The sequence below is a fragment of the Lampris incognitus genome, chromosome 3, assembly GCF_029633865.1.
Source record: "Lampris incognitus isolate fLamInc1 chromosome 3, fLamInc1.hap2, whole genome shotgun sequence".
NCBI lineage: Eukaryota > Metazoa > Chordata > Actinopteri > Lampriformes > Lampridae > Lampris > Lampris incognitus.
Genome location: NC_079213.1, coordinates 93,910,058 through 93,923,858, shown reverse-complemented (window position 1 = coordinate 93,923,858; position 13,801 = coordinate 93,910,058). Strand labels below are relative to the sequence as shown.

The window sequence follows — 13,801 nt, the reverse complement described above, 5'->3', positions numbered from 1 at the left end:
ATATGGCAAAACAATCAAGTGTCGCCCCCACTGCTCGATGGTGCAGTAATAATGCTGCAGTAGCTCCTTCATAACAAGGGTGTGTCCAATACTACTAGACATCCTGCAACTCAGCGACAGGCAAAAACATACAAAACATTGCTTCATCTGTAGCAAGCTGGTATCTAGTGAGCCCGTCCCTCTATCCCACACAATCCAATTTAATGACAGGGCAAAGTCACCTCTGACTCCCTAAAAAACCCACCATACACACTCTCCTCCCTGCCTAAAAGAAAACACACACACACACACATATTGTGGAACAAGCCATCCTGCACCTAGTATAGAAATGTAGAAGATCACATGATAGAAGCTGAAAAGAATGGGGTTATCAGAATATTTTTTAATCTATGTGTTACCGTAGCAGATCTTTAGCGACTCGGGGGCTGGAGACAATTTCTCGCAAAAAGAAATCGAATTCCAATATCAAAACAAAGAGGCTGCTTTTTGAATGATAGGTGGGGGAAAAAATGGCACATTAGTTGATCCTTAAAGACATGGTCAAACTCACCTTCGACAATGATGGACTCTGTGGTGGAGGGGGCAAGGGAGACGGCATCGTCATTGAAACGCTTGAAGCGGAGGGCGTCTGTCTCGTCCATCTCCCCGGGGAGGGATCTGAGGGAGGACAACCACAGGTCCAGAGTGGCATACATGTTGATAGCGATGTGACCAGGTGACTCGGCAAACTAGGTAACTAAAAAGCCGCCGGGCTCCAGGTAGGTTCGGCGGTGGCGTGCATGTCGAAGACTGAGATATTACAGAAACAGCCTGAGTGGCTGCTGAACACTTTTCTCTCTCTTGATCCCTCTTGTTAGTCTGTCTCTATCTTCACCTTTCTCCACCACCCTTCCCCTACCCTTCCCAGTTGATGTCCCTCCCGTTTCTCTCCCTGCCACTGCCTCGCTCTCCCTACCTACACACCTTTCTCGAATGATGCACACACAAGTCCTTCTGAGAGCAGTCTAGACTTTGTTTCAAACAGTCGCTAAATCTGACGAGACAGCTTGCCTTGGTATGTCAGCTATAAATACACATCATAGGATGGCATAGAAAAACAACAGGAAGGACAGGATTCTATAAATAGCCAACATTTACATACAATAAATCCTGCTAAAATATGTTAGACTCACTATGGGATTACAGATTTGACGGAGATCTGGTTTTGTGTCGGTTTTTAAGTTTCACATTGCATATAGAAAAGCAATACTCAATGAACAGTAAATTAGTACCAAAACAGGTAGGGTAGGCTTTGACAAATTTGGAGAAAAAAAAACAACACTTCACCACAACATCTATGTTCAACACGGAGGGTTATTTTGAGGAAATGTGGTAGAGATACAGACCCTGAGCTGCTGTTGTGAGGGAGGGTGTGGCCAAGGCTGGAGGAGGTGGTTGAGGTGGCTATGTTGGAGCTGGCGGTGTGGGCGGCAGTAGGCTGAGTGCTAGGTCCCCGCAAAGGGTGGGTTATGCCTGGGGCGCGAGGCAAACCTCGGGGGCCGCCCCCAGCCTGGGCTGAGGCTGGGCTCCTGTGATCCTGCTCTCGGTCCTGCTCTCTCAGCACTGAGGACAGAGGAGGAGAGACAGATGAGTTGAAGAAATCAGAGGAAGAGGAGGCCAAAGAGAGCCCAGAGAGGCTGGGCCACAGAAGAGGAGAGGGGGACAAAGAGGTGGAGGCAAGCGGTTGCTTTTTTGGCTGCTGTCCGAGTTGGCCCCAGTATTTCTTCAGCCAGGAGCGAGGCAGGGAGTGTAGGAAGCGGCAGGTGACCAGGTCGCGGTGCATCAACATTCGGACCCTCGTGCGGCCTGACAAACCCCAGGACGAGGCAGAGGATGATGGGTGAGAAGAGGAGGGAGGTTTTGTTATCCTGGAGCAAGCCCTGGAGGCTCCTGCAGTTCTGCTAGTGCCCTTGTTAAGTGCTAGCTCCATCACTTTTGACTCAAAAGTCCGGGAATGGTGGATGGTATCGCTCAGTAAGTCCAAATATAAAAGGTACACTTCAACAATAGCAGTAGTACTATTGGCAATATTCCTCGTTAGAGAAGTATCATTTGTAGAAGTATAACATCTTAATTTAAAGTAACCAATCAAATCAAATTGATCTCCCGGTCAAAGTCACCAAAATTAGCCTGGTGTAGAATTGCAGTTGATGCAGTATGCCGTTCGCTATGATAATAACAACAAGGCAGAAGGCAGCTGGTTTTTATAAGAGACCCACCCAGACCCTTGATGATGGACTCACCTGGTGGCGTCAAGAAAGACACGTGTCCTAAACACTTTTCTAGCACTTTCTGATTCGCCATCAATCTCTTTTTTTCTCGATCTTTCTATTCTTCCTCATTTCCCTGACCATCTGTGGGAGCCAATTATGGGTCAGCGCAGGAGGTAAAGAGGAATCAGGTGGGTGTGAGAGGACTCCAGCTCTCCCACAGAGAATAACAATCTCTGTGGGAGGCGATTAAGTGAAGGTACTGCCACCTCTGCCATCTCCTGTGGCTTAGACCAAATGTAATTGTCCGACTGAATTGGAACTGTTTCAATATACCGATGGCCATATTCTTATACAAGTCATTTAATAATACTCAACATGCTTACCAAGATTAAAGCCCTCTTAAAACCTGGTATATGGCAGAGGATAAACTTAAAGAGAACATGTTTAAAAAAAGAAAGTTTCTTTGACAACGAAAAACCATTTTGTGAACAATCATCCATCTATTTACCAAAGATATATCTCGAGATTTTTCTTTACACTTTCCAGAATAGATTTCTGTTTTGTTTTTTCTGTTGTATAAGTAGTATATATTACCTAAATCATTGTTTATCCCTAGTGTGCTAGGAAATGAACAGAGTACAGAGTTCACTGAAAGGAAACCAGAGGCAGATAATGCTCCCAACTGTGGCTAATCATCACCTTCTACAGGAGCCTGCTGGTGCCCCCTCTCCTCATCTACACCCATTTGTGCACCCCCCCTCCCACACACACACATGTGCACACACAGTTTGTCTTCAAAGTTCATCATAGGCACAGTCTCATCTCGCTAATCCTCTGCAAACCTCCAGAGGAGCAATTACAGCTCTTTAATTTGACACACAGGGACATTATTGTACACCCCTCAAGCCACCCATCTATCTTCCTATCATCTATCCTTGTTTTCTTTTCCCTATGTGAGTGACCCATCGTGAGCCCCATGTTACTGGTATCCATTATATGTTTTTCTGTGTGTGTGTGTGTGTGTGTGTGTGTGTGAACCTGCCTCTTTGTGCACATTATGCTTACCAAGGTTGGGAGATCCTGAAGTTGATGATGATGATGATATCCTTGGTAATGAGTCTTTCTGTGTGGAGAAAAAAAAGTGTTTGCTCATTCTTTCCAGTGCTTATCAACTGGTGGACAGATTGTTAAATGCTGAACAACCGTGTTTGCTGTAACTGTAGTTTCTTTACAGTGCAACAGCAGTCCAAGTCATGGATTTAGTATCAAGCAAACAAGCCCCAAAGGCAAGTCGCTAAAGGCACGCCCATGTGAGTGGACAGGGGCACAAAAGTCTTAATTTGAGGATCAATTTGGCCTTAAGAGCCTCATCCTGAAATAGCGCCCCCTGTTGAACCAATCTCATACAGTTGTTGCGTTGTCTCTGAATCAGCCGGTTTAAATAAGTATATTTACCCTTATGTAAATGCGCTGTTTATAGAAAGACAGTCAAATGTGGGCTATAAATTTATTTGGAGGATACTGTTTGCTTACATTTGAATCATTCCTTCAAACATCTGTTTAAAGATACTCACAAAACGCACAAACTACCACGTTTGTAATGTTATCATTAAGTTGTAGGGCCTTTACCTTGTGCTTGTTGCTGCTGCACTCACCCAGCAGAGTCCTGCAGCTCTTGTGAACGTTCACGGCACAGTCTGAAAGCAAGATGGGACAGAGAGACAGTCACTCCAGCAGCAAATCAATGGCTCAGCTTTGCTCCCACTCACACAATACAGAGAAGGGAAATTGGGATCCTCCTTGTCTTTCTCCCAATGATTCAATCCCTCCTTTTGTCCATTTTTCTTGTGGCTGAAAAATGAAGCCAGACTCAAGGGTAAACTGCTACCAAGGTTGGGACTGAATGACAGGCTGGTTGGCAGAGATACTTATCAGAGCTGTTTTGGACAAACATACAGACTACTGGGCTCTCCCCTCTATTGTAATTTTCCCCTATAGCTGGGAAAAACACTGAATGAAACCAAACCAGTTAGCCTCAGACTGGTTTCATACTGAGAGGGTGTAACACACAGCCAACATAGCGATCCACTCTTCAGGGCAAACACTGGCCAAACAAACTAGTGTTATTACTATGCAAACTCTGAACCCAACCCACCTGGAGAACTGGGTCAATGTGGACAAAAACAAAAAGAAAAAAGAAAGAATGACAACCTGGGCAAAACACACATGCATGCATGCACCTACACATGCACATAAAAACAAGTAAGCAGCTAATCTATAGACAGTGATCAGTGGAGGCAGGGCTTGATGAGTTGTAAACATCCTCATCTATTGCAGCCATTAGTGAGAAACAGCCTGGATCTGGATGTACCTTGTGGGTCACTCAATACTGGCTTTGGCCTCAAAGTGATTTTACGAGGTGTGTCTGTCCAAACAACTCGTTGCATTACTCACCTCTTTGCAGCCACATGTTTGTGTATTAACTGATCTACTGAAATACAACACAATGCTGTAGGCAGCAAGGTGATTGTTTCAGTCTCCAGGTTGCATGGCTTGCTCACAAAAGTGGTGCTCCTATGAACAATACCATGTAAACATGTCCAATACTAGCAGCTTCCACTTGCTGCAGCCTACTGCAAAAGCTTCCTATATTGCCCCTGCTTTCAATGGTCTCAATGCTTCCTGCCCTGTATTTGATGAGTGAACACAGGACGAATGGGATCGCCACAAAAATAGTAATTCTTGCTGTACATGACTAAAGCAAGAAGCGAAGAAGGTGGATTGTAATTTTTGTGTCAAGAGGGCATTTGGAGTAGACAAGTAATTACTGCATGTACATAGGAAAGTACGTAAAATGTTGCATAGCATCTTTCAAAACAACAAAGCACTTTACAAAACAAATAAAATTTATGGACAGACACAGTAAAAGAGCAAATACAAATGTAGTCACATGAGCATTAAAATTGGGGGAAGGAACAAGACTGAGGACATACATTGGGAAAAAGCCTTTCCTTGTTCGATAAACAATAAAAAAAAAAAGATATTTGAGCAGCCACAGGTACAGGAGAATAGTTTTCCCCAAATAAATCTGTCTCTCGTTAGATATGATTCACTCTCTCAATTTCTCCCTCTCTCTCTGATGATACATAAACAATGGTCAGCTGAGCTGAGAAAAAGAAAATAGAAACCTGTCTCCGAATGATCTTCACTGCCAGTGCTGTGTCCTCTGGCCTGGGAAACGCTTGAAATAAAAATGATCAATACGCAGTGTATATTGAATATACACTGCATATTGATAATTTTACTGTAAATCACGTAACTGTTGCATGCGTGTGTGCGCTTGTGATATTTATTTTTTAGTTAATTTTGCTGGCGTCACTATAACCGCACCTTCATTGCAAAAGGGCCCATGCCCCCTCCCTGCAGGGGGCCATGGGATTTTACAGTATGCTATTGTCTGGACGGTTTCGTGCTTGTTTTCTCCACAACCATCTGGTGACTCCCAGAGATTATCTTGTGACCCCCAGGATGAGAACCAATGCCCTAGGGCGTAAGAGATAGTAGAGCCAACACCTTTTGAAACGCAATTCCTTTAGGTCAGACAGTCCTACATTTTTAAATTGGTGATGCTGATTCTTTCCTTACAAACTTTTGAAGAAACGCTTGGTTTCTCCATTTACAGAGGAGGATACAGCTGCTGAATCGGTCAGTAAGCCAGCCAGTCGGAAGTCAGCTGTGAAGTGGCCAGATTCAGAGGTAATTTTCCACATCACAACTGTGTGAAATTCCATTCTCTCTGCCAGCCAGCCAGCCAGGAAAGAGCCCAACAGGGCCTTCAATGTCTAATTAAGTCTGTCAGGTCAGTACATCTTCTACCTACCACCACTCCACTGCACCAACCAACCAAAGGCTGGGAAAAGCAGTGCTACGAAAAGGAAGAGATTTACACACCTGATAGCTAAGTGTATCTATAGAGTAAAAAGGCACTGTGTCCTTTTTTTTTTTTTACTTTTTTTTTTATTGTGTCCACATTTTATCAAGGTCGCATGGAGTCATCACTGCGCAAACCAAAAGTAGGCAAGACTAACTCAGCCAATCATATTCATAAACAGTGGTGTCTATGGCAGTGAAAGCCTGGTGAGGCCCAATAAACTCTGTATGGGCAGTATCTGACTCATCAATGAACTACATAGAAACCTACTTGCTCAATGAATTCAAACACAAACGCACCTAATCAATGAATGAAATCAAAAATGCACACATTAAAGAGATACTTTTATGCTGTTTCTGAGCACATTTTTAACGTGGGTGGTTTGAATTACAAACTGAAAGGTAGGTGTGGTTTTATGATTTCATAGCTATTGGTTACTGAAATTCAGGGTGGTCATGTGGGTGTGGCTGGGTGGGCTAAACACTGGGGCTAAACCGCTTGCCGTAGAAAAACGAGAAATTCATTGGTGACAGCCCACTTCCTGCTCTGTTGTCCCTTTACAAAAAAAAAAAAAAAGGCGAGCGACGAGACCCCCGACAGCAGCTTTGAGGTTGAGGATGTGGAAGATGATTTCTCTTTCTTAGTGGAAGTTGATGACTCGCCTCACGAATATGTTGCTCAGCCAATACAGCCGTATTCCTTCGAACCCATGGCAGCAGCCAGTGGCTCGAAGATAGATAGATAGATGGATGGATAGCAATACAGCTAGCAAGATCGATAAAAAAGTCTCAGCAAAACCAACTTCAACACGAACTAGCAAGGATGCGTCTCTGCATAGCGTACTGCTACGGACATGCCCTCTATGCTAATGGTAATTTGTGACACAGCAAGTTACCACATTTTTGCCAATTGAAAATCAATTACTCGGCCGCCGATTTCTCTCGTCTGGCCATAAATGTGATCTTAGGGCTACCATTTGTCTCATCCATCACATCCACACTCCTTACATCGATTACAATAGGAAAAGTCATATTACGATGCAAGTATCTCTTTAATGTAACACAGCGCAGGAAACAGGGATATGAGTGACATCAACGGTACTTGGTCTCACACAACTGGTATATTACCTTGTTATGCAGCATCGCATTACAAATTCAAAGTGATCGAGCAGCAGGGGTTAAATTGGGATTTAACCCCTCAGGGTTGCCAAAGATGCACGTGTGTGCACATAGACTACGAAGTCTGATTGCTATCATTTGACAAACTGTAAATAAAATGTAACAATGTGAGACAACCCTCTGCTCTGAACACTAAAGCGCTAATCAAAGTTATTCTAGATTACTGTTGACAGGGCGCAAAACTACAGCTGATGAAGATAAAATCAATGGCGTTGTTACCACTAAAGATGAGAATAATAATACCAAGTAATATGAATAGAACAATCTTTTTAATAGTTACATTAATCTGTAATTAATTTACATCTTACAAATATACACAGGCTACAAACACCTTTTCAAATTTCCAAACCTTTCCATGACTGTTGGCTACCAAAAGATTGGAGGCAACCTGCCGCAAACTATCTTGCGTTAGTATCATTTTGTACAATCAAAACATTTTAAGCAGAATATCAGAGCAATTTAAATTCTGTTATTAAATCTGTCAGTTCTCTTTCATACCATTCACTTCGTGTCTCACTATGGGGAAAGCCCCTTGCGTGCCCTCAACAGAAGCCTTTATTACATTATGCAAGCCAATTGACTGGCCTTGATGACACCTATGTCATAGGCGGCCACTAGCCCTCCCTCTAAACATAGGGCTGACATACTGTCAGTCACTATTCGAAAACTTCTTCACTTCACAGAGGCTAATGCCTGCAACGAAACAGCCACCCTGGAGTCCAGCTAAAATGTTCACAAATACGAGCATCCAACTCAGTTGCCGAACATTTGGCTCAAGGGTCATTGTTCAGTTTGTATGGCAGCTCAAGCTTTACAGTGACCAAGCAGCAGCCCGAGCACAGCAGCCAGCTGGAAGCAATTGTCGTTGTCTGCATCCAGCTTGCAGTTAGAGTAGCAATACTTCTTGCTAGCCAAACCAAGAGTAGCAATACTCCTTACCTGCTAGGTTGCTATACCTAATAGTTAGCCCCGCAGAGTAGCGATACTTAAAGGGTTAGTGCTATCCCCAGCAAAATGTATTACTTGTGACACTGAATTATTGATCATATCGTGCACTGGTGACATCTGGTGGGGCCAGGTCCAACTGGCCCCTAATGTAGAGACGCCACTGTTCATAAATGCCAGCAAAAACAGACATATTGCACAATGAACAAAATATTAAGCTAAGCAAGAACACCTTGTTCACAGATAACAGCAGCACTTCTCAGCAATGATTCATGGTGGCTTCAGACCACTGCTATGTTTGGCAGTTTTGCAGTGGCAAAGAAGAAAACAAAATTCCTCTCTCATTGACAAAAAGTGCTAAAAGTGCTACATCAGAGGATTAAAGGCAACTAAATAAGAATAGAAAAGAGGTAAAACAAGAGAAAACAAATTATTCTACTCTAAAGCAGTCTCATGACTTCCGGGCCTCAATTCCAGGTCAATATTGTGGTTTGGAGCTCATCTTTTGAGACAACCAACACCTGCTGACTGACAGATAACCTACTACACAGGACTTTAAGGGCACAGTACACACTTAACTGACCAGCTCAATGAACTGTATATGGAAACAAGGCCAAGCTTTACCCTCAGGACAAGCTGAACCATTGGGTGCATCATTTGTAATAGGTTACATTACATTATATTACATTACAGTCATTTAGTTGACGCTTTTATCCAAACAGCTTACAATAAGTGCATTAAACGTAGGAAATCAGGAGAACTACTAGTCATCAGAGGTCATAAGTGCATCTAAACAAGCACCTAAGAGCAAAACCAGTGCTAAAGTAAAAGTTCAAGAGATTTCTTTAAAAAAAAAAAATGTTTTAAATGAGTGAATACAATAAGTGCTAAGGACAAGTAACAGGGTAGTAGTTCTTGAAGAGGTGAGTTTTCAACCTGCGCCGAAAGATGGGCAGTGACTCCGCTGACAGAAAAGAGCCGCGACCGGGTCGATCGGCAGCAAGGGCCTCTGAGCGACGGGGCAACCAGGCGTCTCGAGGCAGCAGAGCGAAGTGGTCGGGTAGAGGTGTAGGGCTTGACCATGGCCTGGAGATAGGAAGGAGCTATTCCTTTCACTGCCCTGTAGGTTAGTTTCTCCAGCTAAGGTTGCTCTTTATTGCAGGCTGCAAAGAAACCCAAATACTAATCTATATCCTATCAAAATGTAAGTTCACAGTCACCTATTAGAGCCACTTCTACCCTGAAAGAAGAAATGTGTGGCACTGCACTATTTTATGGGTAAATACCACACCACATTTCACCGGAATCACAATCGTAGAGACGCAGAGAGCATGGGGCAGGCTCTTTCAATGAAAGTACTCTATAGTTACCTCATCCTTGAGGGTATTTTTGGTGATATGAAAGTACAAGATTTGATTGTAAGTGGCTTGATTGTCAAATAGTCAGCATTGTTCCCTCACAGGAACAGGGTCCTGCTCCTCCCTGTGTTCACACGAGTGTCCCTTACCTAGAGCAGACTTGCAGCTGAGGTGAAGTGAGGAAAAATATTGTCCACAGGTATGAAAGGTACCATATGTGTTGGCCTTGTATGATAGACTAGGGACCGGTGCATGTTGTCTCCTTTTCCTTGAGCTGGGATAAGCTCAGGTTACAGTGATGATGAAAATAAGTAAGCAGGTAGAGAAAATTGGATGAACAGGCACATCACACTCATCATCATCATCTTCAGTTCCATAACCTATGGAGGTCGTAGGAGCACAGCTGATGCCTCAACAGGTTGAGTCATCATTGTGTTTCAGTAGGGGAAATACCCGGTGGTCCCTATCGCCTCTCCAGGTATGGATGGCCATTGGTTCAGAGAGGAACTCATCCGCCCTTTGACAGGTTTTGTTTTTAGTCCTGCTGGGTGTCCACACACCCTCCTCACAACAACCCAAGGGTTGAAGTGGGGATGCCAGTTTAGTCGCAGACGACCCGACGATTGCAGTTTAATGTTGTACCCAGGACACATCACACTAAGAACGAAAAAAAGACTGAGTGCAGGTCTATGACCTTTGTCTGTTATTGTAATTTTATTGCCATTAAAACTCTAACAGTTCAACCTTGACAAGTGACACAGGTTTTCTCTGTTCACCAGAACAGCTAGAACGAACACAGGCCAATCTGCTATGACGTGGATGCATGCAGTAGTGCTGAACTGTATAAGCCACAGAACCCAACATCAAGTATTTCAATGTCAAGTTTGTCCACAGCTTTGCTGAGTATAGGGGTATGAGTTTGACTTTAAGTACAGACGTCTTCCAAAATCTGCCAAAATTTCAAAGCAGTTGCAGGGACAATGAGTCGTTGTTTTTCTGGGGAAGCACTCATTACATTACATTACAGTCATTTAGCTGACGCTTTTATCCAAAGCGACTTATAATAAGTGCATTTAACGTAGGAAATCAGGAGAACTACTAGTTATCAGAGGTCATAAGTACATCTAAACAAGCATCTAAGAGCAAAACCAGTGCTAAAGTAAAAGCGTAAGAAAGAGTTTTTTTTTTAAATGAGTGAATATAATAAGTGCTAAGAACAAGTAACAGGGTAGTAGTTCTTGAAGAGGTGAGTTTTCAACCTGCGCCGAAAGATGGACAACGACTCCGCTGTCCTGACCTCAGTGGGGAGGTCATTCCACCGCTGTAGGGCCAGGACAAAAAAGAGCCGTGACCGGGTCGATTGGCAGCAGGGGCCTCTGAGCAACGGGGCAACCAGGCGTCCTGAGGCAGCAGAGCAAAGTGGTCGGGTGGGGGTGTAGGGCTTGACCATGGCCTGGAGATAGGAAGGAGCTGTTCCTTTCACTGCCCTGTAGGCTAGCACCAGAGTCTTAAACTGGATGCGAGCAGCTACTGGGAGCCAGTGTAGGGACATGAGAAGGGGAGTTGTGTGGGAGAACTTAGGGCGGTTGAACACCAGACGAGCTGCAGCTTTCTGAACAAGCTCCAGAGGTCTGATGGCCAATGCCGGGGCGCCAGCAAGGAGGGAGTTGCCGTAGTACAGCCGGGAGATGACCAGAACCTGGATGAGCACCTGTGCCATCTCGTCGGTGAGGAATGGGCGAATCCTCCTGATGTTATAGAGGAGAAATCTGCAGGAGCGAGCAACCGATGCAACATTTGCAGCAAATGACAGTTGGTTGTCCAGGATCACACCCAGATTCCTCGCAGTCCAAGTCGGCATCACCACAGTGTTGTCAATGGTGATGGCCAGGTCTTGGTGCAGGCAACCTTTCCCTGGGAGGAACATCAGCTCTGTCTTGTCCAGATTGCGCTTCAGGTGGTGTGTCACCATCCACTCCGAGATGTCAGTCAAGCACGCAGCAATGCGTGTCTCTAAAGCGCTCAAAAGGTCATCGCTACTCATGGCTTGGTTTTCTTGCTTTGTTTTTCTTTTTCAGATTTGTCTAAAATATTTTGTTGTGAGATAAAATGGACCATTTAACCATGTAGAGTTTTCGTTGTTTGTTTTCATTGTTTTACTGCACTGTCAAGCACTTTGAGATTGTCTCTGACAATGAAAGGTGAAATACAAATAAAATGTATTATTATTATTGTAAACTACTAATAAGACACGTTAGTCCCTAGCTAACGGGTCTGACCCTTTAGCCGAGCGGTTAGTGATGTCGCCTTGTGGTGCAGTACACCCCGTATCGAATCCCGCACCGGGCAAGAAAATAACCGGTTACATTATTATTATTATCATTATTATTATAACTAAGAGCATCTGCATACTTGCTGCAGAAACACAATTATAAAAAACTGAGCCACAGTTGCGAACACTGTGTGAATACAACTATGCTGCTGCTCTGCACCATCTGTTTACCACAAGATAGAGAAGGCCCAGGTGTTAACAAAGGAATGAAGTAGAAAAGGAAATGGAGACATTTCTCAGCAAGGTAACACAATCAGTCATGTCACATGATCATTTGCAGATGATTGTGGGTTGCTCATTGTGTGCAATGGATCAACCATTAAGCCTGTGGACACGGATGAGGCCAAAGCCAATTCAGTGTTTCTTCTGCTCTGTAAATGTGTTTTCTTGCCTGTAAAAACCAGCCGGATTGTAATTCTGCAGAAAGTAGGCCTATCGTGATATTTTAACAACAACGCACATCTCACTTCATCTACAAATTAAGCCCCACATACTGCAATGTTAATTGATCCAAGACAACCGCTGCACAATAGTGTTTCCTTCGCATGATGTGTTACAATTAAGCTTGTTTAAAATCAAGTTGGTAATCAGACCACATTAGGTGACTTCATTTGATGTATAAATCAAGCAAGAGGAAAACAAGTCACAAAAATCATTTCGGTTTTGTAACCTTCTCACATATCAGCCAACAACTGACAGCACCAGCTTCCTGCGTGTATGTGTAAGAGGGCTTAACTCTCAGACACAACGCTGCTCAAAAAACACCAACACTTGGGGCAAACTCTGAAGCTTACAGTCAACCTATGACACCATCCAGTGAAACAGGAGAACTTGGAGCTTGGGAGGCTGCAATGAGGCATAACATCTCTACCAAAAAGGGGAGGCATTACCAAAGCAAACCAAATAGCCATAGACAAAGTTACTGGCACTTCTAGGGAAAATTTACAGAACGTCAAAAAAAATAGTGTTTTAAGGCAAAAACACATTCTAGCCCTAAATTTACAATCACAAAAAGTGTCAACCTAGGTTTAAAGCAATCAGTTTGTAGTTCATGCCAAATCTGCTGAGTGGGCCGTTTGAATGAACCTCATGCGTCTCATCAGTACCCTTTGCAGTCTACTCTGCTAAAGCAGCAGCTGGGTAGAGACATAGGCAGACAAACGAGTAACTAAATGGACATGTATGCAACCAGACAATGAAATACTGTAGAATCTAGTGTGAGGTGCTCAGTGGAGACAGGTAAGCCATCAGACAGCAGAATCAGGGCAAAAAAGAAGATAGACAGGCTGCCAGAGATGAAGGCAAAAGCAGTGATGCGAAGAGAAGTGGTGTGCTAACAGGGTGAAATGGGTGAGTCGTGGAGTCACCGGAGAGGGCTTTCATGCATTGGCAGACCTGCCAAGCACAATAAGTAGCATGTGACCCATCCACAAAGCTCAGAACATAGAGCAACAGGGACAGAGGCTCGGAATGGCCCCCTATTGCATGATGCATTAATAACGGTGGCATATGGATTCTCCTGCACAACCGATAAATGACAAGCCTTTTCAATGTTATGACTTGTTCAACATTACCAATAAGCAGTTTGGCATGCCTATTCAACTGCCTGATTAAAATTACTAGCTGTGAGACACAGGAACACACCTGGTACCGCTTTATCGCAAGGCATATGTACAAAGTGTGTAACCTTCACTAACTCAACAGTTCAAACTGCCCAAAGAAAGAGCAAACGTAGCCGGACATCGAGACACGGTTCCTTTTATTTAGGAACCGCTGAACAATGTTTGTATAAACGTTATTCATCT

The 13,801-nt window shown here is 43.8% G+C and overlaps 1 protein-coding gene across 1 annotated transcript in view; it reads right to left on the bottom strand.

Annotated features, from left to right (window-relative positions):
• arhgef18b (rho/rac guanine nucleotide exchange factor (GEF) 18b) overlaps positions 1 to 13,801 on the bottom strand; it is a 52,973-nt gene that overhangs the window by 27,255 nt on the left and 11,917 nt on the right. The window contains exons 9-12 of the mRNA XM_056277268.1: positions 3,882 to 3,949; positions 3,318 to 3,375; positions 1,386 to 1,602; positions 551 to 657 (exon numbers count right to left, since the gene is read on the bottom strand). Of these exons, the coding sequence (XP_056133243.1) occupies positions 551 to 657; positions 1,386 to 1,602; positions 3,318 to 3,375; positions 3,882 to 3,949 (450 nt within the window). The remainder of the gene's footprint in view (positions 1 to 550; positions 658 to 1,385; positions 1,603 to 3,317; positions 3,376 to 3,881; positions 3,950 to 13,801) is intronic.